The sequence below is a fragment of the Cryptosporidium parvum genome, chromosome 8 (assembly GCF_000165345.1).
Source record: "Cryptosporidium parvum Iowa II chromosome 8, whole genome shotgun sequence".
In the NCBI taxonomy this organism is placed as follows: domain Eukaryota; phylum Apicomplexa; class Conoidasida; order Eucoccidiorida; family Cryptosporidiidae; genus Cryptosporidium; species Cryptosporidium parvum.
In genome coordinates, this window is record NC_006987.1 from 1,286,128 (window position 1) to 1,306,796 (window position 20,669).

The 20,669-nt window shown below is 32.2% G+C and overlaps 10 protein-coding genes and 1 non-coding gene across 11 annotated transcripts; 5 read left to right on the top strand and 6 right to left on the bottom strand.

Annotated features, from left to right (window-relative positions):
• Window positions 1–1,054: 1,054 nt before the first annotated feature.
• Window positions 1,055–5,383, bottom strand: cgd8_5190 (large protein with central conserved domain, possible BCRT domain; the record flags this gene model as incomplete). The annotated part of the gene is made up of 1 exon (XM_627397.1): window positions 1,055–5,383. The coding sequence occupies one exon, from the start codon at window positions 5,381–5,383 to the stop codon at window positions 1,055–1,057; it is 4,329 nt and encodes a 1,442-aa protein (XP_627397.1).
• A 315-nt stretch (window positions 5,384–5,698) lies between these two features.
• cgd8_5195 lies at window positions 5,699–5,770 on the bottom strand (the record flags this gene model as incomplete). The annotated part of the gene is made up of 1 exon: window positions 5,699–5,770. It is a non-coding gene; the product is annotated as a tRNA-Ala (tRNA).
• A 143-nt stretch (window positions 5,771–5,913) lies between these two features.
• On the bottom strand, window positions 5,914–6,831 carry cgd8_5200 (5 transmembrane domain proteiin; the record flags this gene model as incomplete). The annotated part of the gene is made up of 1 exon (XM_627398.1): window positions 5,914–6,831. The coding sequence occupies one exon, from the start codon at window positions 6,829–6,831 to the stop codon at window positions 5,914–5,916; it is 918 nt and encodes a 305-aa protein (XP_627398.1).
• Window positions 6,832–7,263: 432 nt separating this feature from the next.
• Window positions 7,264–10,587, bottom strand: cgd8_5210 (hypothetical protein; the record flags this gene model as incomplete). The annotated part of the gene is made up of 1 exon (XM_627399.1): window positions 7,264–10,587. The coding sequence occupies one exon, from the start codon at window positions 10,585–10,587 to the stop codon at window positions 7,264–7,266; it is 3,324 nt and encodes a 1,107-aa protein (XP_627399.1).
• A 750-nt stretch (window positions 10,588–11,337) lies between these two features.
• Window positions 11,338–12,369, top strand: cgd8_5220 (signal peptide, 4+ transmembrane domains; the record flags this gene model as incomplete). The annotated part of the gene is made up of 1 exon (XM_627400.1): window positions 11,338–12,369. One exon carries the CDS (start codon window positions 11,338–11,340, stop codon window positions 12,367–12,369), a length of 1,032 nt encoding a protein of 343 aa, XP_627400.1.
• A 292-nt stretch (window positions 12,370–12,661) lies between these two features.
• On the bottom strand, window positions 12,662–12,973 carry cgd8_5230 (histone H4; the record flags this gene model as incomplete). Its single annotated transcript, XM_627401.1, has 1 exon — window positions 12,662–12,973. The coding sequence occupies one exon, from the start codon at window positions 12,971–12,973 to the stop codon at window positions 12,662–12,664; it is 312 nt and encodes a 103-aa protein (XP_627401.1).
• A 621-nt stretch (window positions 12,974–13,594) lies between these two features.
• cgd8_5240 (U2AG splicing factor U2AF U2snRNP auxilliary factor small subunit CCCh+RRM+CCCh-like) lies at window positions 13,595–14,365 on the top strand (the record flags this gene model as incomplete). Its single annotated transcript, XM_627402.1, has 1 exon — window positions 13,595–14,365. A coding segment is annotated over one exon (771 nt), but the record flags the coding sequence as incomplete, so codon positions are not given.
• A 49-nt stretch (window positions 14,366–14,414) lies between these two features.
• cgd8_5250 (protein with 2x PHD domains) lies at window positions 14,415–15,425 on the bottom strand (the record flags this gene model as incomplete). Its single annotated transcript, XM_627403.1, has 1 exon — window positions 14,415–15,425. The coding sequence occupies one exon, from the start codon at window positions 15,423–15,425 to the stop codon at window positions 14,415–14,417; it is 1,011 nt and encodes a 336-aa protein (XP_627403.1).
• A 226-nt stretch (window positions 15,426–15,651) lies between these two features.
• On the top strand, window positions 15,652–17,298 carry cgd8_5260 (Srp101p GTpase. signal recognition particle receptor alpha subunit; the record flags this gene model as incomplete). Its single annotated transcript, XM_627404.1, has 1 exon — window positions 15,652–17,298. The coding sequence occupies one exon, from the start codon at window positions 15,652–15,654 to the stop codon at window positions 17,296–17,298; it is 1,647 nt and encodes a 548-aa protein (XP_627404.1).
• Window positions 17,299–17,651: 353 nt separating this feature from the next.
• cgd8_5270 (integral membrane protein predicted amino acid permease, 11x transmembrane domains) lies at window positions 17,652–19,154 on the top strand (the record flags this gene model as incomplete). Its single annotated transcript, XM_627405.1, has 1 exon — window positions 17,652–19,154. One exon carries the CDS (start codon window positions 17,652–17,654, stop codon window positions 19,152–19,154), a length of 1,503 nt encoding a protein of 500 aa, XP_627405.1.
• Window positions 19,155–19,522: 368 nt separating this feature from the next.
• On the top strand, window positions 19,523–20,374 carry cgd8_5280 (Deg1p-like type II pseudouridylate synthase TruA; the record flags this gene model as incomplete). Its single annotated transcript, XM_627406.1, has 1 exon — window positions 19,523–20,374. A coding segment is annotated over one exon (852 nt), but the record flags the coding sequence as incomplete, so codon positions are not given.
• Between the last annotated feature and the right edge of the window lie 295 nt (window positions 20,375–20,669).

Consider the following 20,669-nt stretch of genomic DNA (forward strand, 5'->3'; position numbering starts at 1 on the left):
TGGGATCATCTTTGCAAAATCTTCCAAGTTTCTAAGTAAAATTTTATAAAATGCTTTTCTGACTTTGTTATTTTCATCCAACATCCTGGAAAGAAGATTATTAACTTCAACATCATTCAAAAATCTTAATTGAAGGCAACTTAAAGACTTCAGCCTCTCAGTTTGGCTTTGAGAATTCATAATCATTTTCATTAAATAATCCTTGCCATTAGAAATCAACCCCAAAGTTGAAATTGCTATACTCTTAACCATCATTGACTTATCTTTCAAAACTATTTGATATAATACCTGACAAATATAGCTCACCTCCAATCCAAACTTTGTCATATCTTCAGTTCCTAACAATTTTATCATTAAATTTATACCCTCAAGTGCATTCACTCGGACTCCCAAGTCTTTAGCTAATATTCCTTGTAGCAATAAATCCTCTAATATTGTCTTTGAGAAACCACTAAAAGGGTGGCAACTCTCTTTCTCTATGTTAAATCCAAACTCAAGTAATAAACTAAAAGTAGAGTAAATATTTTGCTCTCTCAAATTGAAGTCTTTGAGAGCAAAAGCCAAAGTATTGATCAAAATTTCCCTCGAGTCATCTCCATTTAAAACCTTTCCCAACTCAGAAATTGCCTCAGATTTGTCAAGAATCCCCTTCTGGAACTCCTTTAGTATTTTTTCCATCTCAATTGGATCAGACTTTCTTGCTTTCTTAGTAATTATTCGCTTCCAAGTGAAGTTTGGGTTCGAGCTAATGCCAATAGATGAACATGCAGTTCTTCCCACTTAAGTTGATCGACTTACCCAAAAAACTGTCAAATAAATAAATTCTTAATTTTCAATTTTCCCTACTATTTGATACTCAAGACTCATTCTTTATATCAATTGATTTCTTTTTTTTTTTTTTATTTGTTTCATTAACATGTTTTATACTAGTACCATTAATACCGGTATAAAGACAATACGCATGCAAACAAAAATCATTGTGGTTAAGTTTGGAAAGAAAAAATGAAAAGAAATAAACAAGTTGTAACAGAAAAGTTCTAAAAAAGTATCTTTCTTAAAGCATTATTAATTCTTCAGTTATGCATTTGCACTCTGAAAGCTTGTTTTCGCAGTTAGTGCAAATAGGTAGTTGAGGGGAATTCTCATCCAGAATATGGTTATCAAATAGTTTGGGAATATTACATTTAGTATGAAAACTGAGATCCATTATCACTTTTGAAAGCATTCTTCTGGTGGAATTGCTAGAAAAATGCTTTTCTCCCAAAGTGTATGGAGTTGTGAAAATTGAATAAGGTACTTTTGCATTGAAGTAGTATAGATTTGTAGATCTTTCAAATGAATGAAATTCAGTATTTTCAATAAGGATGATGAAATCCCTATAGTCGAGCTCTCCAGAATTTATGAATGCTCTCTTTAATTTATTGTTAACCCTCTCACACATTCTTAAATCTGAATCGTGAGATCCCATAGAATGCACTCTAACAAATACCTTTGATCCCATAGAAGTGAGTAAAAGTACTTTGAATTCAAAACAGTGTTCAAATCCTCTTTTTCTCTCTTCAATTTGATATACCTGAAGAATAAGTCCCAAAATACGTATTGGCCACCCTCCCTTACAGTTAATGATATTCTCTGGGTCATTTTCAAATGTTAAAACTGGCCTTTTTACAAAATCAATTACTCTAGTAAGGATAATATCATCATTAACTCTTTTCTTTGCAGTTAAAGAAGTTTTTGGAGATGGAACTAATTTGGAGAATGAACATCCTAGGCTTCTTATTGTACTATTTTTAATAACTTTCATCCAAGAAAGTCGAATTACAGTCCCTGGTTTAATGCTCGTAATTTCGTCAATATCCATACCTGAAGGAAGAGTTAATATAGAGCAGTTATTAATTAATTCAAACATATCTATTTTTTGTTGATTTCTTTCCTTAAGATTCATAAACTTCCAGTAATCTAAAACAAGTAGTTTTGATTCTAAAGATATTTTCCTTCTCTTAGTATTTTCAATAGGAGAATCTTGTGAATCTGATTCTGGCTGTTGTAAACTTTTTTCATACATTTCATAGATTTCATTATTTATTGAAATATCCATTTCATTTTGGTCTCTTGTAATAAAAATTCTTTTATTATCATCTTGTAAAGTTTCTATCATCTCTTTATAGCAAATTGGAAATATGTGAATAACTATTACCTGGACCAAAAAAGATAAACCTCCTCCTTTATCCATGCTACTATGCCTTTTCTCGTTATCATTTGGTTCCCTTGAAATAATGGAGATTTCTGAGCTATTTAAAAGTTTTGAAATCCTAAAAAGAAGTGGTTTTAAATGGAATCCAAGTTTAAATCCAGATAATTTTCTTATCGGTCTAACCAAATTGATTCCATAAATCATTAATGGAAAATCCTGAGTTGAAGCTTCTATTTCCAATGGATGTCCATGTTCTATATTAGAATTTAACCAGTTACCACCACACAAAAAAATATTTCTAGGCATATTCTGAATCAAAGATTTAATTAAAGTAATGTTTGTGAGTATCTTTACTATATACCATCCATCTGTACATAACATGATTCTATTTGTATTGGAATCATTAAATTCATCTAATCCGACTTTGTCAGTATAACTTAATATTCTTAAATTTAAAGGTGCAGATACAGTGAAATCTCCCTCGCATATTTTTATTAGAGAAGATCTCTTTGCATCAAAAAATTCAATGATTGCTCTTTTGCAAATTCTTCTAAGAATTCTTTGTATTGAAGGATACTTTATTTGTGCTAAATTTGAAAAAAGTAATTCTCTAGTCTTGTCAATTGAATTAAATCCATTAAATTCTTTAATAAATGCTTTAATAGTAGTTTTAATTTTCCTTGACCAGTTTAAACATTCTTCATATAGAATTAGCATATACTGAACTTCGAGCCACCTCTGTCTGTACCGAGACATATTACTTGGAAATATTGGGAATTGAATAAAGAAATTCTCAATCTCGTCACAAATCATCCTAAAATCTACTTCAATATACTTTCCTTTAGAATCATCTGTTTCTTTAGTATCTTTTAAGAGAAAAGTGTACTTCTTCAAAGTTTCTAACGAATGATCAATCAAAATTAATGTTGGTGGAATTACCTTTCTCGATTTTAAACATGCTAATGAGTATTGAATACTATCATATCTTTTGAAAAACTTGGGTATAACTAATTCTTCCCTAGTTAGCTTTCTATTCTTTTTATTTAAAGTATTTTCATAATTATTTCTTTGTAATAAATTGGGATACATATTACTTTTTGTTTTTCCCAAAACATTGCATCCGATTCCTAATTTTGCATCATCCTTTAATGATTGTTTTATCGTTTCTTTGACTGAAGTTATACTAGCATTTTCTATTTCACTTTCAAACCCTCCTACCAGTTTCTTTGCTTTGTTTAGGCTTTCCTCATCTATCGATACCTTTTTTCCACTACCAGTGGAAAATGAAATGGACATGTTACCTCCAATTGGTGATCCTCCTGAAGGGGACCCTCCTACTAGTTTCTTGGCTCTATTTAAACTTTCCTCATCTATCGATACGCTTTTTCCACTGGCTGTGGAAAACGAAATAGGAATGTTACGACCAATTGGTGATCCTCCTGAAGGAGAACCTCCTACTATTTGCTTAGCCCTACTCAAGCTCTCTTCAGTGATTGATACCTTTTTTCCGCTCCCAGTGGAAAATGAAATGGACATGTTACCTCCAATTGGTGATCCTCCTGTAGGGGACCCTCCTACTAGTTTCTTGGCTCTATTTAAACTTTCCTCATCTATCGATACACTTTTTCCACTGGCTGTGGAAAACGAAATAGGCATGTTACGACCAATTGGTGATCCTCCTGAAGGAGAACCTCCTACTATTTGCTTAGCCCTACTCAAGCTCTCCTCATCTATCGATACCTGTTTTCCGCTCCCAGTGGAAAATGAAATGGGAAAGTTACCTCCAATTGGTGATCCTCCTACTATTTGCTTAGCTCTATTCAAGCTCTCTTCAGTGATTGATACCTTTTTTCCACTACCAGTGGAAAATGAAATGGGCATGCTACTTCCAATTAGTGATCCTCCTAAAGGTGAACCTCCTACTATTTGCTTAGCCCTACTCAAGCTCTCTTCAGTGATTGATACCTTTTTTCCGCTCCCAGCGGAAAATGAAATGGGCAAGTTACCTCCAATTGGTGATCCTCCTAAAGGTGAACCTCCTACTATATGCTTACCTCTGTTAAAGTTTTCTTCATCTATTGATACTTTTTTCCCACTCCCAGTGGAAAATGAAATGGGTAAATTAGTTCCAGTCTTGGACCTTCCAACTATGTTATTTTTTAACTTTTCAGTTGCAGTAAACCTGTCCAAATTAATTGAAGCATTTTCAGCAATCCCAAAAGAATGTGAAAAACAAAAGTTGTTTTCTGATTCAAATTGGCTTTCTTTTTCCTGTTGAAAATGATCGACTAACTCAATATTATCGCTTTTATTTTCTATAATATTTTTTGTACAAAAATTATTAGAAAATGGTAGATTTTTATCCTCAATAAAGTAATTTTCTTTGTCTAAACAATTACTTGAGTCCATAAAATTATCTTTTTCCTTACATTCATTTTTTGAAACCATCCCATCAATTTTGAATGAAATTAAATTTTGAACATCAAATTCATTGAATTGTTTTTCTCCCATTTCTTTATCAAATCCAAAAGTATTATTAAAACTATTTGACTTTATTGATATTCCTCGATCAATAATTATATCAGTTTCACTCTCCATAAAATCTTCAAGTTTATTACCATTGAATAGGACTTGATCTTTATTTGTATAATAAATTTCTGATATATTACGAGATTTTTCTGTCCCTCTAATTTCTCTTTGAAGAAAGTTAGTGTTATCATTCATTGATTTATCAGATTTATCAGAAACTCTTGTTTTTAAATCTGCTTTATTATTACTTTTGAAACTTGAACTCCCAACAAAACTCATTATATTTTGTAGAAACTCCTCGTTAGTTTGCTCAATCTTATTTAAAATGTTATTAGTATTTTTATTCTTAATTTTGCTTTCAAACATCTTAGATGTAGCATGAGCTTCTGTTCCTAAATCAGTTTTCTTATTACCAATTAATAATTCACCTAGAGTTGGTTTTGAAATAGTATTGGAAAATAAATTGTGATTTTTTGAAGCAGCTTCACAGTTCTCTAAAACTTTGGAAGAATTCAATAAATCTGACTCAAAGAATTTCTTGATTTCATCATCTTCATTAAGAAGAATTTCCTGGTTTACACCATCTGTATTCGAACCAATATTTCCTTGAAACAACTCATCCAATAGGCATTGTCCAAGCTCATCCTCATCCTTAGACATTACATAAATTCATCTACAAAATATATGACTTTGATTTGAACTAATATATGTGATAATATATTTTTATATTTCGGTTGCATGTGTAAACATGTATTACAAAAATTCATTGTCCCTCTTAAAATTAAAACCTAAGTAGAATTAATATAGAAAACAATATTCCCGGTAAAGTAAAAAAGTCAATAAATTAAGTTCGAAACATTTAAACAAAACAAAATGATTAAATTAATTTAAACTGAACATTCAACTGAAACAAAATCCTATATAAATTAAGTATTATTTTTTAAATTTATTAAATTTCATGAAAAATCCAAAAAGTGGACTGAACGGGAATCGAACCCGTGATCTTTTCGATGCGAACGAAACGTAGTACCACTATACTATCAGCCCTGAACACCGGAAGCGGTACCCAAAAAGAAGCAATGGAATCAAGTGCAATCAAATAATGAGTATCAAATTTAGGAAAAGAACAAGAGAACATTTAAACGAAAAAAAAACAACACAAAAATGTCTAATAGTTAGTGATTATAAAGCTAAAATACCAAATTAGAGTAGAAAAATTGTATCCGCATAATAAATGCAAAAATACCGATAAAAATACCGACTATGCAACCCCATATGCATTGTGGAATAGTGTGATCTTCAACATACCATCTGGCCCATGGTACGGGGGCAGTAATTAATATAATGGAAAGTTTGAATAAGAAACCAGAAACAAAACCAAGAGCATTAATGTTTTCTAGTAATAGCCATATTAGAATAGAATATGAAGTTACGCAGTGGCTAGAAGGCATTCCATAAGATGCACAAGCAGAATTTGGTGGTCTCGGGCTCTTGAAAATATTTTTAAGAAAAAATTCGCTCGAAGCTGAGGATGCAAGCATCATTATTAGAGCATATGCAGGTACAAAGCTGTCACCAATAAGGAGCCAAACAAATAATACAAGACCAATAATATAAGGTATGAAACTATAAAAAATCGCAAGAGCATTTTTTCTTGTTAATACTGGATGAATTGAAACTGAAAATAATCCAAAAGGATGAGTATATTGTCCAGATGAAACTTGAGAAGAAGTTAGAGAGTTCCTTCCTATATTTGAAGAATAATCAGGATATACAATACCACATTCTAGATCATTCCATAATTCTGTTGAAGAACGCCAATATTTATCTAGTAGCTTCCCAGAACCCGGTGAAACAAATAAGTCATCGTTTTTAATCCTTGAAGTTTGAACGGAGCTAGACAACCCATTCCCATTATTAGAACCATTTACCCCATTAATAATGCTATTTGAGCAGCTGTTACTTGCACTGCCACTATTAATATTATTGCTACTAATCAATATACTTTCCGGATAGATTGATTTGCTCTGACGTATATTTCTTAATCCAGTAAATTGAGGATTATCAGTCAATGATTGCAAACTTGACGAAGCATTGCTTCCAAGCATGTTAATAGCAATTCATATAGTCTCAGCACCGCCTACACTTGGTCAAAAATATTAAGTATTATTATACTTTAACTGAATACCAGCTTTTCAAGAATATTTAGTTTATCAACTTTACTTTGAAACTTTTGAATAGACGCCTCAATTGTTATTCATGAAATAAAACTATCCAATAATCCAATCAAAATTTAGTGTTTTTACTACAATATCTCCACTAATTAACCAAAATTTTAAGTTTTCCTTTTGTCCTATTACATAATTTTAGTAAATCTACCAAAATATATTTATTATTGACCCGCCATTAGGCGGGCATTGTTTGGTTTGACTTGTGAATGAAATTAGAACTGGGAGTATTAGTACACGTTTTTTTTGTGAAACGTCTAAAAATTACAATTGAGGGGAATATATTAAAATGAGTTATACAACACCGTATGATTAATTTTTATTTCTTTGTATATAATTCCTCAGTTCTTCGAGAGTTGTAATAAGATTCTCTCCAAGATCTGAAAGTTCCTCTCTAGAATCTGAACTAACTAACCTTATTATTGGATCATATTTTATCCAATATTCTCTGAGTAAAAAAAACTCGTTTTCTGAAAATGAAAGCAATAGTTGCTGCAATACAGAATGTTGGAAAACTTTCATTGCCAAAATAATTATTGCAAGGTTAGGAAGAATATCAATAGAAATAGAATTCTGTCTTTTCTTAGTAAGTCTAATGATTTGATCGTGTGTTTTGCACTCCCTGACTTCTGAATAGTTTGAGAAGAATTGAGCCAATAGAAAATGAAGAGATGTTGGCCAAATTAATTGTCTTGAGGGGAAAAAAATTGGAATAGATGAGTCAAAGAAAAATTCTACAAATTTTGGTCGCTTTACGTTGATGAAATAAAGACTCGGAAACATTTCCATTTGACAATATTGGCAAATCTTCCAGTTGTCTATCTCTGTGTTTGTATACTCACACTTGGAGTACTCCATCCTGACATTATCTCTATACTTGCAAAATGAATTGCTGCAAACTCCTGATTCATTCAAAATTGTCCCACAACTTATTGAAAACATGTCCCATTGGCTCTTCAAAAATTCTTCTATATCTCTCTCCTCGCTTTCATTTATACTTTTCCATGAACTTTTGTTTATTATATTATTTGAGCTCCCAATCGTTTTTCTCCCTAGAGATCGTTTTGAATTTGCTAGTACATCTATATTCATTTTAAGACCTCTGGAAGTAAGGTTTCTTGATATTCCTATATTATTGGGAGTTATTTTTCTTTGAATCTCTCTAAAATCATTCATTATATTAGTTCCTTCCTCGATATTTGTGCTTCTATCTGATACTTTTAAGCTTTCTAAAGAAACATCTGGAACTTGAATTTGTGTTTGTGTTTGTACTAAACTATTCTCCTTGTTAATGGTTGAAACAGAAGGATAACATAAAACATAATTCTGAGGAAGATTGTTTGTGTATAGTTGAGGAGTAAATGGTAAATTATTAACTAATAAGGGAATTTGAGTTGGAGAATATATATTTTGTTCTTTTAAATCTCCCTTTAATAAATTATCCTTTTTTTTGTGTTTTTCTTTGCTCTTTTTACTCTTCTTCTTATGCTTACAATATTCTTTTGAGCTTTCTTTCTGATTATACTCTTTTTTTATTATTAATCTTGGTCTCTCATTATTTCTTTTCAACCCTAATGTGAGAATTCCACTTTTTTTATTCTTAGCTAGTTGAATTCTATTAAAAGCATCCCTTGATTTGTCCTTAACTCTAAAATAATTTAGTTGTTTCTCATGATTGGGATGATTATGTTGACAGGATAATTTATTTGTTTCTCCTTTAAAATGTACTTTATTAAGATTTGTCAAATTCCCAAATTCCACCTTTTGTTCTAAGCTTTGAACAGTTAAACTTTTCATCTGTAGTTCTAATTCCTTTTCCCTTAATTGAATCTCCCTTTCTCTCAATTCCAATTCTTTCTCTTTGATACTTTCTCCTAATTGTTTGCAATCTTTGGAAAAAATAGTTTGTGAAACTTCTCCGGTAACAATAATTTTTTTTATGTTCGAGCTTTGATTCTTTTCTTTATTAATATTATTCCCAATTAAATTCATACTTGACAAACATGATAATATTTCATTTCTAATTTCTTTTGTAGTTTCATTTTCTATTTTTGGAGAAAGTTTATTAAATTCAAGTGATTCCTTGGATTGATCTTCTGCCTCACTTTTAGTTCCTTTCCTAGATAACTTGAAGTTTATTTTACCCAGTTTTTTGAATATATTTGGATAAATATTTGAAACTAGCTGTGAATCTTTTGTATCAAGAAATGTCCCATCAGGAAAGCAAGAATAAATTGGAATTGAAATATTCCATTTATCATTCCTTTTTGGTAATGGACAAAATGCAGTACCTAAAATTGTACTGGGTTTTTTAAAGCTACAATTTGAAGTATTTTTTTCATTTAAATTAACTCCTTCGAATGTTAAAGAAAAGTAATTACAATTATCATTGGTTTGATATATTTGCATGGAGAATTGGATTTTCTCAAAATCTTTTTGAATTTGATCAGTTGAACTATTACTACCCCAGTTAAGCTTAGATCCTTTAGATGAAAAAGTTTCTTTTGAAATTTGTGTGTTTTTGTTTGATTCAGATCCACTTTTGATATTTAATGTGATCCTGGGAACTATAGATTTTAATTCAATTTCATCACTGATAATGATTTCTTTTGTTTCAATATTAATAGAGGATATTTCAAATGAATAAAAAACCTTTTCATTCACCAAAGATGACTCCTTATCATCTGTAAATACTTTTTCTAAATTTTCCCAGCCTTCAAATTTTCTAATCTCTTCCATGATTCTGTTGTTTTGATCCTTACTCCTATTATTTAACCTTAAATAGTTGTTTTGTTCGTTAAAGAAGTAGGGATTCAATGGAATGTCATTTACTTCAGGTAGTCTTTGGATAGTTAACATTCCTTTTTTCAGTGAGCTAATTGTATTAATTACATCATTCCCTGAATTGTGCTTTTTCTCTTTTGATGTTTTTTCATTCTTATCCTTTGTGTAAATATCTTTTTTAAGTTTGAATCTTGACGATGAATTTGATGATGCTGATGAATCAATATATGAAGTAGAACTAAATGAAGAACAGGATGAGGAAATACAAGATGAACAAGATGAAGAGGATGAAGAAGAACATGACGAACATGATGATGAATAAGGATTGCTACATGAGATTGTAGCCGGGGAAAATAAGGAAGATGGAAGCGATGAAAAATTTGAGTATTCTATTGAAGAGGATGAATCTGAACTGTATGAGAGCGATGATAAGGATGATGAAGAATTGTTTAAAGAAGTACAAACTGATTCTGTCTCATGATTTTTAGAGTGATTATAGTTATCTGGAACCACAAAGGATAGTCTAGAAGAACAAACTGATGATACTGGTTTATTTGTTGATGAATTTTTGCTGGAGCAGGTTTCCTCTAATCCTTTACTTAATTTCTCCATGTTATTAGACTTTTTCTTGGAGTTGCGTTCATTTTTACCTTTCTTGGGATTATTATGGTATGTTTTAACTTCAGTTTCAGGGAACCACTTTTTTAAAGTTTTGGCATGATAGGAGTTATCTGATTTATCATTAATAAGTTCAGGGTAGTTTTTTTTATTCTTTTCGGAATTGTTCCCTTTTGATGACGAATCAGAACGCCACCAAATTGGAATTTCTTCCCTAGACTTTCTTAAACTCATACATTAGAAGGTATTATATAAAAGATCTTTCTCAAAATTAAAATTTACTACTTTTTTCCACTAACCAATCTCATTTATTGGCTTCACACTTTTGCGTTACGTCTAAACTATACATTTGACTAAGTTAATTTAAAAACATTAGTATGCCTTAAATATTTCGGGTATATGAAATCTATCATCTTAATTCCAAATCCTTTTCTGGCTTTTATTTCCCATTTTTTTAGCTTTTTTTCTCCATACAATTTTACATGCAAATAATCACTAAATAATCATTTTCAATATTGGCGCCAATATGTTCGATACCATATAATTATTAATAGTGGTAATAATTGCATCAAATTTAAAAAAATGGAGTGGAAGGCATAATAATAAGTTTAAAGAATTAGAGCTTAGCTATATTACCTTTTGATTTAAAGAAATTTGTTCACAAATCTTGGAATTTAGTGATCATAATTATATTCTAAGTATGTTTTTGGTAAAATGGAACATTTTTTTTAAGATAAATTAAGTTACTAAATTGAAAGAAACACACCAATAATATTTGTCTTAAAGAATCAGTATTTGAGGCTCACCTCAATTCTTGACTTTTAAACATTCTTGAAATACTTAATTTAATGCATGAAAAATACCGCCATTGATACCTTGTGTCTCCTGATCAAGTGAAAATAACCAAATAATGGGAAAGTAATAAAAGAAAAGTTATTGGATCTAAGTTTGAATTAAAATAATTAAGGCTTGAGAAATCTTATAATGGTGGATTTATTTAGGGCTGCGCTACTATTTCCTTTATTTTTAATAATTATTTGTATATCTCTCCCTTTTACTGAATGCGAGAGAATACATGAGCTCACAAAACTCAAACAAGAGAGCCCAAATAGTTTGATTAATTTCAACTTTACAGGATATCAACACTTCGTCTTGATGGATGGAAGAGACTATGACTTGGTTATCCTTTATACAGGAACGAAAAAGTCCTGTCCATCATGTGTGACCTCTAGTAATAATTTCGAGGTTGCAGCTAAAAATTACTACAAACAATTAAAGCCAAATCAGAAAATATTTTTTGGATATTTATATGTGGATAAAGTAGAGAATGTGGTTGGAATTCATAAGCTTAGGTTCCTTCCAGCAATAATTTATATTGAATCTACAAAGCAATTTATAACTTCATCTCTTTCATTTAGTAGAGAAAGCCAGTGGAGAATTCCAGAACAAAAAGATATTTCTAGCGTTGCTATGATAAAATTTTTGAATTCTAGAACTGGAAATAATTTTGAGATAATCTTAAGCTTTGAAGAAAAAGTTAAGAGAATCTCAATGCTCATATTTTTATTAATTGTATCCATTTTATGCATATACAATATTATTATGCTAGCAAGAAATAAACCTTTCATCATAATGATACTAGCAATAATTGCATGTTCAATCTCAATGTCTGGAATAGTTTACAGCATTCAACATGGAAAGTATCAATCAAGAGACTTCTTTGTTCAAAACCCGAGAGTACAGAATCTACATGAGGGTATGCTAATGTCTATACTTATGACATTATCTTCATTATTCCTATTTCTTACTCCTTTTGTTATTCACGGAAAAATCTTTATTTTCAAGCGTAAGATCCCAGGCTGGTCAGCACTCATATTGCTTATTTCCTTCATTTTTTCGGTACTTTGTATTTATTTCGGCTACAAGATGAAAGTCTCATGGTATGCACCTACTTTCTATCCTCCTCCGGGATATCTCAAGGGACCCTTACTAGTAGATAGAGGCAACTCCTTCTAATAAATATAGCTTCACCTGTATAGTAAAATAAGTGTCGATAACAAACTAAATATCTCGTTCAAAATAGACAAAAAAAATTATATAAGATAAAATTAAGCAGTAACTATACTACCATAACTAGCCCCAAAGAGCAACATATACTATTTGTGGCGTCTAGTAACGCCTGTCATAAAACATAAGGCCTGATGATCACCCTGTTAAAAAGCAACCTCCAGTCCAAATTCCCTAACGGTTGAAATGATTAACGCGAACGCCTTAGCCTCTCCTGTTGCGATGGTAAAATCTGGGTAATTTAACCACCAAAACCGTATAAAGTCTTGCCTTGTCTCTTAAGAGCATGAACTACATCCATAGCAGTAACGGTCTTACGTCTGGCATACTCAGTGTAGGTAACAGCATCCTTAATTACGGTTTCTAAGAATGCCTTCAATACACCTCTGACTTCTTCGTAGATCAAGGCGGAAATACGTTTAACACCACCTCTACGTGCGAGACGACGGATGGCTGGCTTTGTGATACCTTGGATGTTATCACGGAGAACCTTACGATGACGCTTGGCACCTCCCTTTCCTAAACCCTTACCTCCTTTACCACGACCAGACATATTTCTTTTCTTGCGTTAATATTAAATTTAAGTTGTTGAATGGAGTTCGAAGTAGACTGCGCTCAACTGAAACTCGTCCAGGCTCTTGCCTGCTTATCCTAAGGGAGATTTTCGGCACCCTTCCACACTTTCATGTGGACTAAGGTTCAAATATGGACGTCATTCTCCTGTCTATAGAAAGAGCTATTGTGGACAAAGCCACTTTTGGATTTTACTAAATGAGGGGTTGCCGCTCAAATGCGGGAGGTCTTAATACATTTAACTTATTAATAAAGATACAAGTGTGGGTAAATTATATTAGGATATCATTACAATTCTAGATTGATAAAAATCGACTTTCTTTTTTTTCCCTGGTAACTTTTCACTGAGCTGTGTTACATTAATATATTTTACTGTCCAGCCATTAGTCCATTCAACAGCGTTTGTCTCCAAGTTTTGAATTAATACTCGTGATATCTATTTACATATATTTTAGAGATGAAGCTATTCTTTGTTCTTTTTATTTATTGATCTCCCTGCTTTTTTTTCCTGATTTTACTTAGGTTCCTTACTTTAGGGAAGATTGTTAAGTATTCTATCAAATATTTGGCGCCATCAATAAGAGAAGTGAACATAATTTGAGATGTAAATCAGAATGGACAAATGGCAGAACATTTAGCTCGGATCTTAGGCACTGAAGAGGATCGTGTAAACTGTCCGTTCTACTGGAAAATTGGGGCGTGCCGTCATGGAGATCAGTGCAGTAGGAATCATTATAAGCCCACTAGTAGTCCAACAGTGATTATTAGGCATATTTACGAGAATAGTCCAGTAGCTTTGGCAATAGCTGAAGGCCAAGAGGTTAGTGATAAGCTTGCAGATGAAGAATCTGACAAGGTTGAGGTTTTTTATGAGGAAATGTTTAAGGAATTATCAAAATATGGTGAGATTTTAGAATTATTGATTTGCGATAATATTGGCGATCATATGATTGGGAACGTATACATTCGTTTTTCAACAGAAGAATATGCAAAAACTGCATTGGCCAATCTGAGAGGAAAGATGTATGCTGGTAAACCTATCAATATCGAGCTTTCACCTGTTAGCGATTTTAAGGAGGCTCGTTGCAGACAGTATATAGATGGTTGTTGCAATAGAGGAGGATATTGCAACTTTATGCATATAAAGCACGTACCAAGATGCGTAAAGGATAAGATATTTGATCAAATGTATTCTGAACATCCAGAATATCTTCACAGGAAAACAAATTCATGTGGGAAGTCTAGTGCTAGAGATGACGGAAAAGGCTCAGAATCATCAAGACCTCGAAAATTCCAAAGACAATCATCAGAAGAAAGGAGGCTAATGATAGAATCATGGAATAAACGTAGGGAAAACAACTCTTGGTATTGATTATATTAAATTTAATTATATTCCTAATATACTTCTATTTTTCTGTTTCTTATTGATTACATAAATTGCATATTTGAGCATTAAGACAATTATTATGTACATACATTTTACATAAGGAGCATACTCTATTTCCACTTTTGTACAGGGCACAATTACAAACTCCGCATATTAAATCCTTTTCATCTTCTTTGCATTCATAGCAAATTCTTGTTCCATATTTTGAATCTAAGTAGTCGAAACCTTCTGGAAGGGATTCAGACAAAATTTCTCCATTTTCCACTGGGAAATTGATTAGTTTGTGACACTTAGAACATACTTTACAATCGTCACAGAGCCAGAAGTTTCTCGGAACTTTATGAAGCTTTGGATTTAAACATGATGTATGGAAGCAGCGGCTGCAAATATCGCAGAAAACCTGAATACTTGGTCTATCACTTCTCTTACATACAGTACAACTGATGCATTCAGAGCAAGCCCAAGGGAAGCTATTTTTAATATATTCAGACATTTTTGGTGAACAACACCAAGTGTGGAAAGACTTATGACAAACATTACATCTAAGAATATTCTCATAGTTTTCTTTGTCAGAACACTCCTCGGCACAGCACTGAGTGGCTGTAGATTCATCCAATTCATTTCCAGACCCTTGTTTATCAACATCCTCAAGTAATGCAGTTTGTTCACTATCTTCTGAACACTCAGAATTTTTTGAAACCACAATATCTGACATTTTCTCAGAATTCAGCTCTCGAATTCTCTTCTTTTCTTTCTCATATCTTATGTTGAATTCTTCTCTCTCCCTTGCTACTATTCTTTCAATGCGCTTATATTTCTGAGTACTGGATCTCAAGCCAATTCTTGCCTCATTACTATCAGCAAGAAGCTTCAGTAGTTCGTGGATCTGAGATGAAGGCAAGATCTTTTCAAACATAGATTTGAGCTCATGATCTCCAGTGTAGTAAAAATTCTTATTTCCCTTTGTACATGTGCAATAAGTTAATTTTGTGTACCTACATCTAATGTGATATTTATTTCGGAATATTTCCAAGTTATCCTGCATTTTCAAAAACAATAATTACCTAAAATATAATATGAGAATCAAAATAATATATCACATTTAAGTAATATATTATTTACTTAGCTATTTCTTCCTTACATTGCCTCGATTTAATACTTTGGAATAAAAGGTGGGGCATTGGCGCCAAGCTGTTATTGCTTCCATTCAAAGACTTAAGGGGAAAAACTAAAGGAGAAAGGAAGAAAAAGCCCAAAAGGTTTAGTTTCGAATGATAGATGCATTTTTTGTATTTAACAAAACTGGGCTAGTTCTCTGGTCATATAGAAGCGAAGATGCAGGGCCAGAGGAGATCTTAGAACAGGTTCTACAAGGCTTAGTAGAGCATATTTTCTTGGAAGAAAGGTTAACACAAAAATACTATGATCAGGGAGCTTATAGAGTAAACTGGAGCACAATCAATGAACATCAGATTATCTTGGCTATTGTTTATCAAAATGCATATTCGGCTGTTTCTTCAGGCACATATTTTGAGACACTGCTCACAATGGCAAGAAAGAAAATAATAAAGATAATTACGGAAAATCTGGACTCTGTCGAGGACGATACCTACTTTGAGGGTTTCAGTGACCAATTTGTTGAGATGATAGATTTTTGTGATTCAAATTTGATGAAAAAAGGGGGAAGTAAGGCTGACCTTAGTTCTTTTGACAGCTCAGATGAAAAAAACTCTTATTCTAAGAGTAAAAGTTACGATGACAAAAATAAAGATTCCGAAGATACCAATTCTCAGACTTCCAAATTTAAGAAAGCAAGTAGGCAATGGGGCAATCAAAAAGTTACAAAGAAGAATATGGAAATGCTTGATTACTCAAAGAGGAGTGGTAACTCGGAAGAGAGCCAATCCAAACTCAGTTTCTACGAAAGAAATGAAGATGAGGTTAGTGATGATGAGATTGAGGAAATCAATCAAGAGAAGAAAGCTGTATCATACTGGAGTAATTTTCTTTCAAGCCAATTTGGAATTTTAAATAATAATACTACTTTAACAGCAGAAATGGTTGAGAAGCCGCTTCAGAAACTTAAGAGCCAACTAGTTGAGAAGAATGTGGCATCTGAAATAGCTCAAGATATTATTGACTCAGTATCAAATGCTTTGGTTGGGGTAAAGACTCAAGGGGGCTTTTCTAAGCTAGACACAATTTTACTAAACAGTTTAAGAGATGCAATTACCAAAATCCTCTCACCTAAGAAGCCTACTGATGTTCTCTCTGATGCTTTAAAGGCAAAGCAACATAGTCAAGTCTACTCTATTGTTTTCCTTGGAGTGAATGGAGTGGGAAAATCTACAAACTTGGCTAAAGTTTGCTATTTGCTCAAGAACAAAGGAAATTTAAATGTATTGATTGTTGCATGCGACACATTTAGGGCAGGAGCAATCGAACAGCTAAAAACCCATGCAAATTGTTTGGGGGTTCAACTTTATGAGAAAGGATATGGTAAAGATGCGGCCATGGTCGCCAAAGATGCGATTTCTTATGCTAAAGATAAAGGATTTGACGTCGTTCTAATTGATACTGCGGGGAGAATGCAAGACAATGTTCCTTTGATGAAATCACTGGCCAAACTAGTGCAAGTTAATAATCCAAACCTAGTTTTATTTGTTGGGGAAGCTCTTGTTGGGAATGATGCTGTTCATCAACTTCAAGTTTTTAACAAATACCTTGTTGAATTTGGGGACAGGCCCATTGACGGAATTATTCTCACAAAATTTGACACTGTGGATGATAAAGTTGGCGCTGCTTTATCAATGGTTTACACAACTGGACAGCCAGTTGTTTTTGTTGGAACTGGCCAAAAATACTTTAATCTTAAGACATTATCAGTTCCTTCAGTTGTAAATGCCCTTCTTAAATAATTTCTCCCGCAAACTATTAAAGTTTTATTTATAGATTTAACTCTCCCTTTATCGATTTATCACACATTTTTCTATTCGAAAATTTTACAATATAAGACTAAATTTTGGCTAGTTACTGAACATTTTAAACCTTCAAATTCCATTTTTTTCTTCTTTATTTCCTCGTCATAGATTTGCATGTATAAATAAAAGTTAGATGGCGCCACATAAATTTTGCATTCATTTGTGTGTTTTAAAGGTGATTTAGCGAAATAAATAGTATTAAAACGTAAAATAAATCAGAGGATGTAAGAGAATATTGATGCATGACGCTATTATAAAACGTAGAAGAACAATTAAGTTTCAATATTAAAATGGAGTCGAATGGAGTAAATTTAAATAATAAAGAATGGACCAAAAAAAGGTGGATGCCCTGGATTACGATGGTTTTTACATCGTTTTTCACAGTAAGTGGGGGATCTTATGGTTCTGAGGTAGTTCTTCCAGTAATTGGATTGCGAAACTTTACTTTAATTCAGATATGTATTTGTATTTTTTACGCAATACCCCTGATTTTGATCTATGAAATGCTAAACAAATCATTTCCACCAAATTCAGGCCCAAAAAGCTGGTGTGAAAGTATTTTTGACCCATTTTTAGCTGTATTTCTGGATGTACTTTACATTTTTATGGAAATAGGTATGCTTTCTTCCTACGTAGGTGTAGCATCAGCATATATACACTCTTTTTCAAGGTCTTTAAAATATGGTGCATTTTCTACTAGTGGCCAGTTATCTATCTCAGTAATTGTTTTCCTATTAATAATTGCAGTTTCTTTACTTCTTACATACTTTGATGACTATATTATTTGGATGTTTAGTGTTGTGGTTGCGCCTTTAATAATAATGGTAATTTTTACTTTTTATTCAATCCCAATAAATTCATGGAGAGCAATTCCAGATTTACCTGAGAGAAGCCAATTAGACTGGATCACTGGACTTCAATATGTGATGTGGTTAAATTGTGGCTATGAGAGGTCTTTCTCTCCTAATTCGAAAGCTTCAAAGGGTCAATTAACAAATGATAGGGACTTTAAGTTTTGCTTGATTGCAAACGCAATTCTCGTTTCTATTCTATATATACTTCCTCTTTGGTGCGGATGTTGTATTCTGAATCACTTTAACAGAGATGGAAGATCGTTTCAGCTTGGTAATTTCTTCACTTTTTCAGGATTCTTGGTAGGAGGAAATTTTTTGTCGAGCATGATTACTATTTCTGCTTGCTTCTCATCTATTGGGTGCATTACTTCAGATGTGGGATTAGTTTCGCAATTTCTTATCGCACAATGGTACAGAATCAAAAATATTAAAAATTATAGATCATCATTTCTTCAAGAAACTCTCGTTTCTCTGGGAATTGTCATGTTTTGTTCTTTTTTAACATTATTGATTAACCAGGAGCATTTTGCTGCAGGCGCATCAACTCTTTATGGATTCATTACCTTAATTACTGTAATTGCATATCTCAAATTTCTTTGGACTATTGACTCAAAAGAGACTTTTCCAGACTCAGAATTCCCTCTTATTAATAATGAAAATATTACTAAGCCTTCACATATTCTATTACTAAACTCACTATACTACAGTAAGCTACCTCTCAGAATTAAGCAAATTATACATTCGACGCTTGCAATCCCAGCTATATTTTTCACCCTCGTTATATTTTTTACTACCTCTTCCATACTATATTTGACTATTATTTTACTAGCACTCTTTGCCACCCCTATATTTGTTCCAAAATATAACAAAGATAATAATATTAAAAACATAAAAATCGAATCATCAAAAAAGTTCCCAGGATTTTTGAACCTACTATAGATAAAATAATGCCTAATTTTTTATTTTATTTTTCACCTTATATTTTCTCATGTATTGTGAATTATTAATTCCCGCCAAAAGTTTTAAAAATATAGTAATTCTTGACATGCCAAAAATAAATTGAATGTTGGCTCTTTAAATTAGAAAAAGAATAAATAATGGAAATAGTTGGTAAAAAAAGACGGAGAGAATTAGGTATTGATTGGTCATTAGTTGATATTTCGAGATTTTTACTTCGAATTTCCTATATAGGAACTAACTATTTTGTAAGTTGAAAAATCAATTACCGAAATGGTGATTCTAGACTACTCCGATTATTTTTCTTTAAAAAATGGTAATTATGGAGGTCTTTATTAATGATATTTTAACTAATTTTTTTCCAGGGAATAGCATTTCAAAAAGACGATAAAATACCTACAATAGAGGGAGAGATCTACAAGGCACTGCTTCAGCTAAGACTCATTAAAGATATTGATTCATGCGACTTAGTTCGATGCGGAAGGACAGATAGAGGAGTTCACTCTGCTGGAAATTACATTTCAGTTAACTTGAGGACAAGAGCGAAGAACTTGGAACCTTATAATTATATGGAAATGTTGAATGGTGTGCTACCATGGGACATTAGAGTTATTGGTTACTGCGAGGTTAGACCTGACTTCAGTGCTCGTTTTGATTGTGAATATAGACTTTATAAATATTTCTTTCCTTTAAACCATGAAAGAACAAAGATATCCAAGTTTCCAAAAATCCCACCAGAGCAAGTCCCGCTAATGAACGTTGCTGCAAAACAGTTCTTAGGAACCCATGATTATAGAAGGTTCTGTAAGATGGACTTGAAGAATCGAAAAAATCAAACTTATATTCGTACTATTTATGAATTTGATATCAATTTTGTAGATGAGAACAGGACATTTGCTGTTGCAACAATCAAAGGATCTGCTTTTTTATGGCATCAAGTCAGGCTAATGATGGGTATTCTTTTTGAAATTGGACAACAGAAATTTAACCCAGAAGTTATTACACAAATGTTAACAGATGTGGAGCAGAAGAACATTGCAGAACTTTCTTTCCAAATGGCCACTGAACTTGGTTTGGTACTATGGGACTGTGTGTTTAAAGAATATGATATCCAATGCAATACAAATTCATTGAAAACATTTCTAGATGAATCAGAGTCTTTAAAACTCAAAGCATCACTATACAGTTTTATTGGGTCGTAGTTTTAAGTATTTTTTTTAAAATAAATTTCTTTTTTTTTAATTTTTTGATTAATATTCTTGTGGGTATCTTTCTACAAGGGTAACGTGTGCGTGAAAACGAATAAATAAATCAAATGAAAGTCCCAAAGCGAGTTCAAATATCAAATATTCACAAAAACAGGATTTTAGTAAGTGTCTGTTGATGTTTAAGAACAATTCTGAACAAGTAAACTTTCTATATTAAGCTAAAGATTTTAATAGATAGATTGTGTGCGTGTGTACAAATATAAAATTGGACACACAAAAATTAACATAA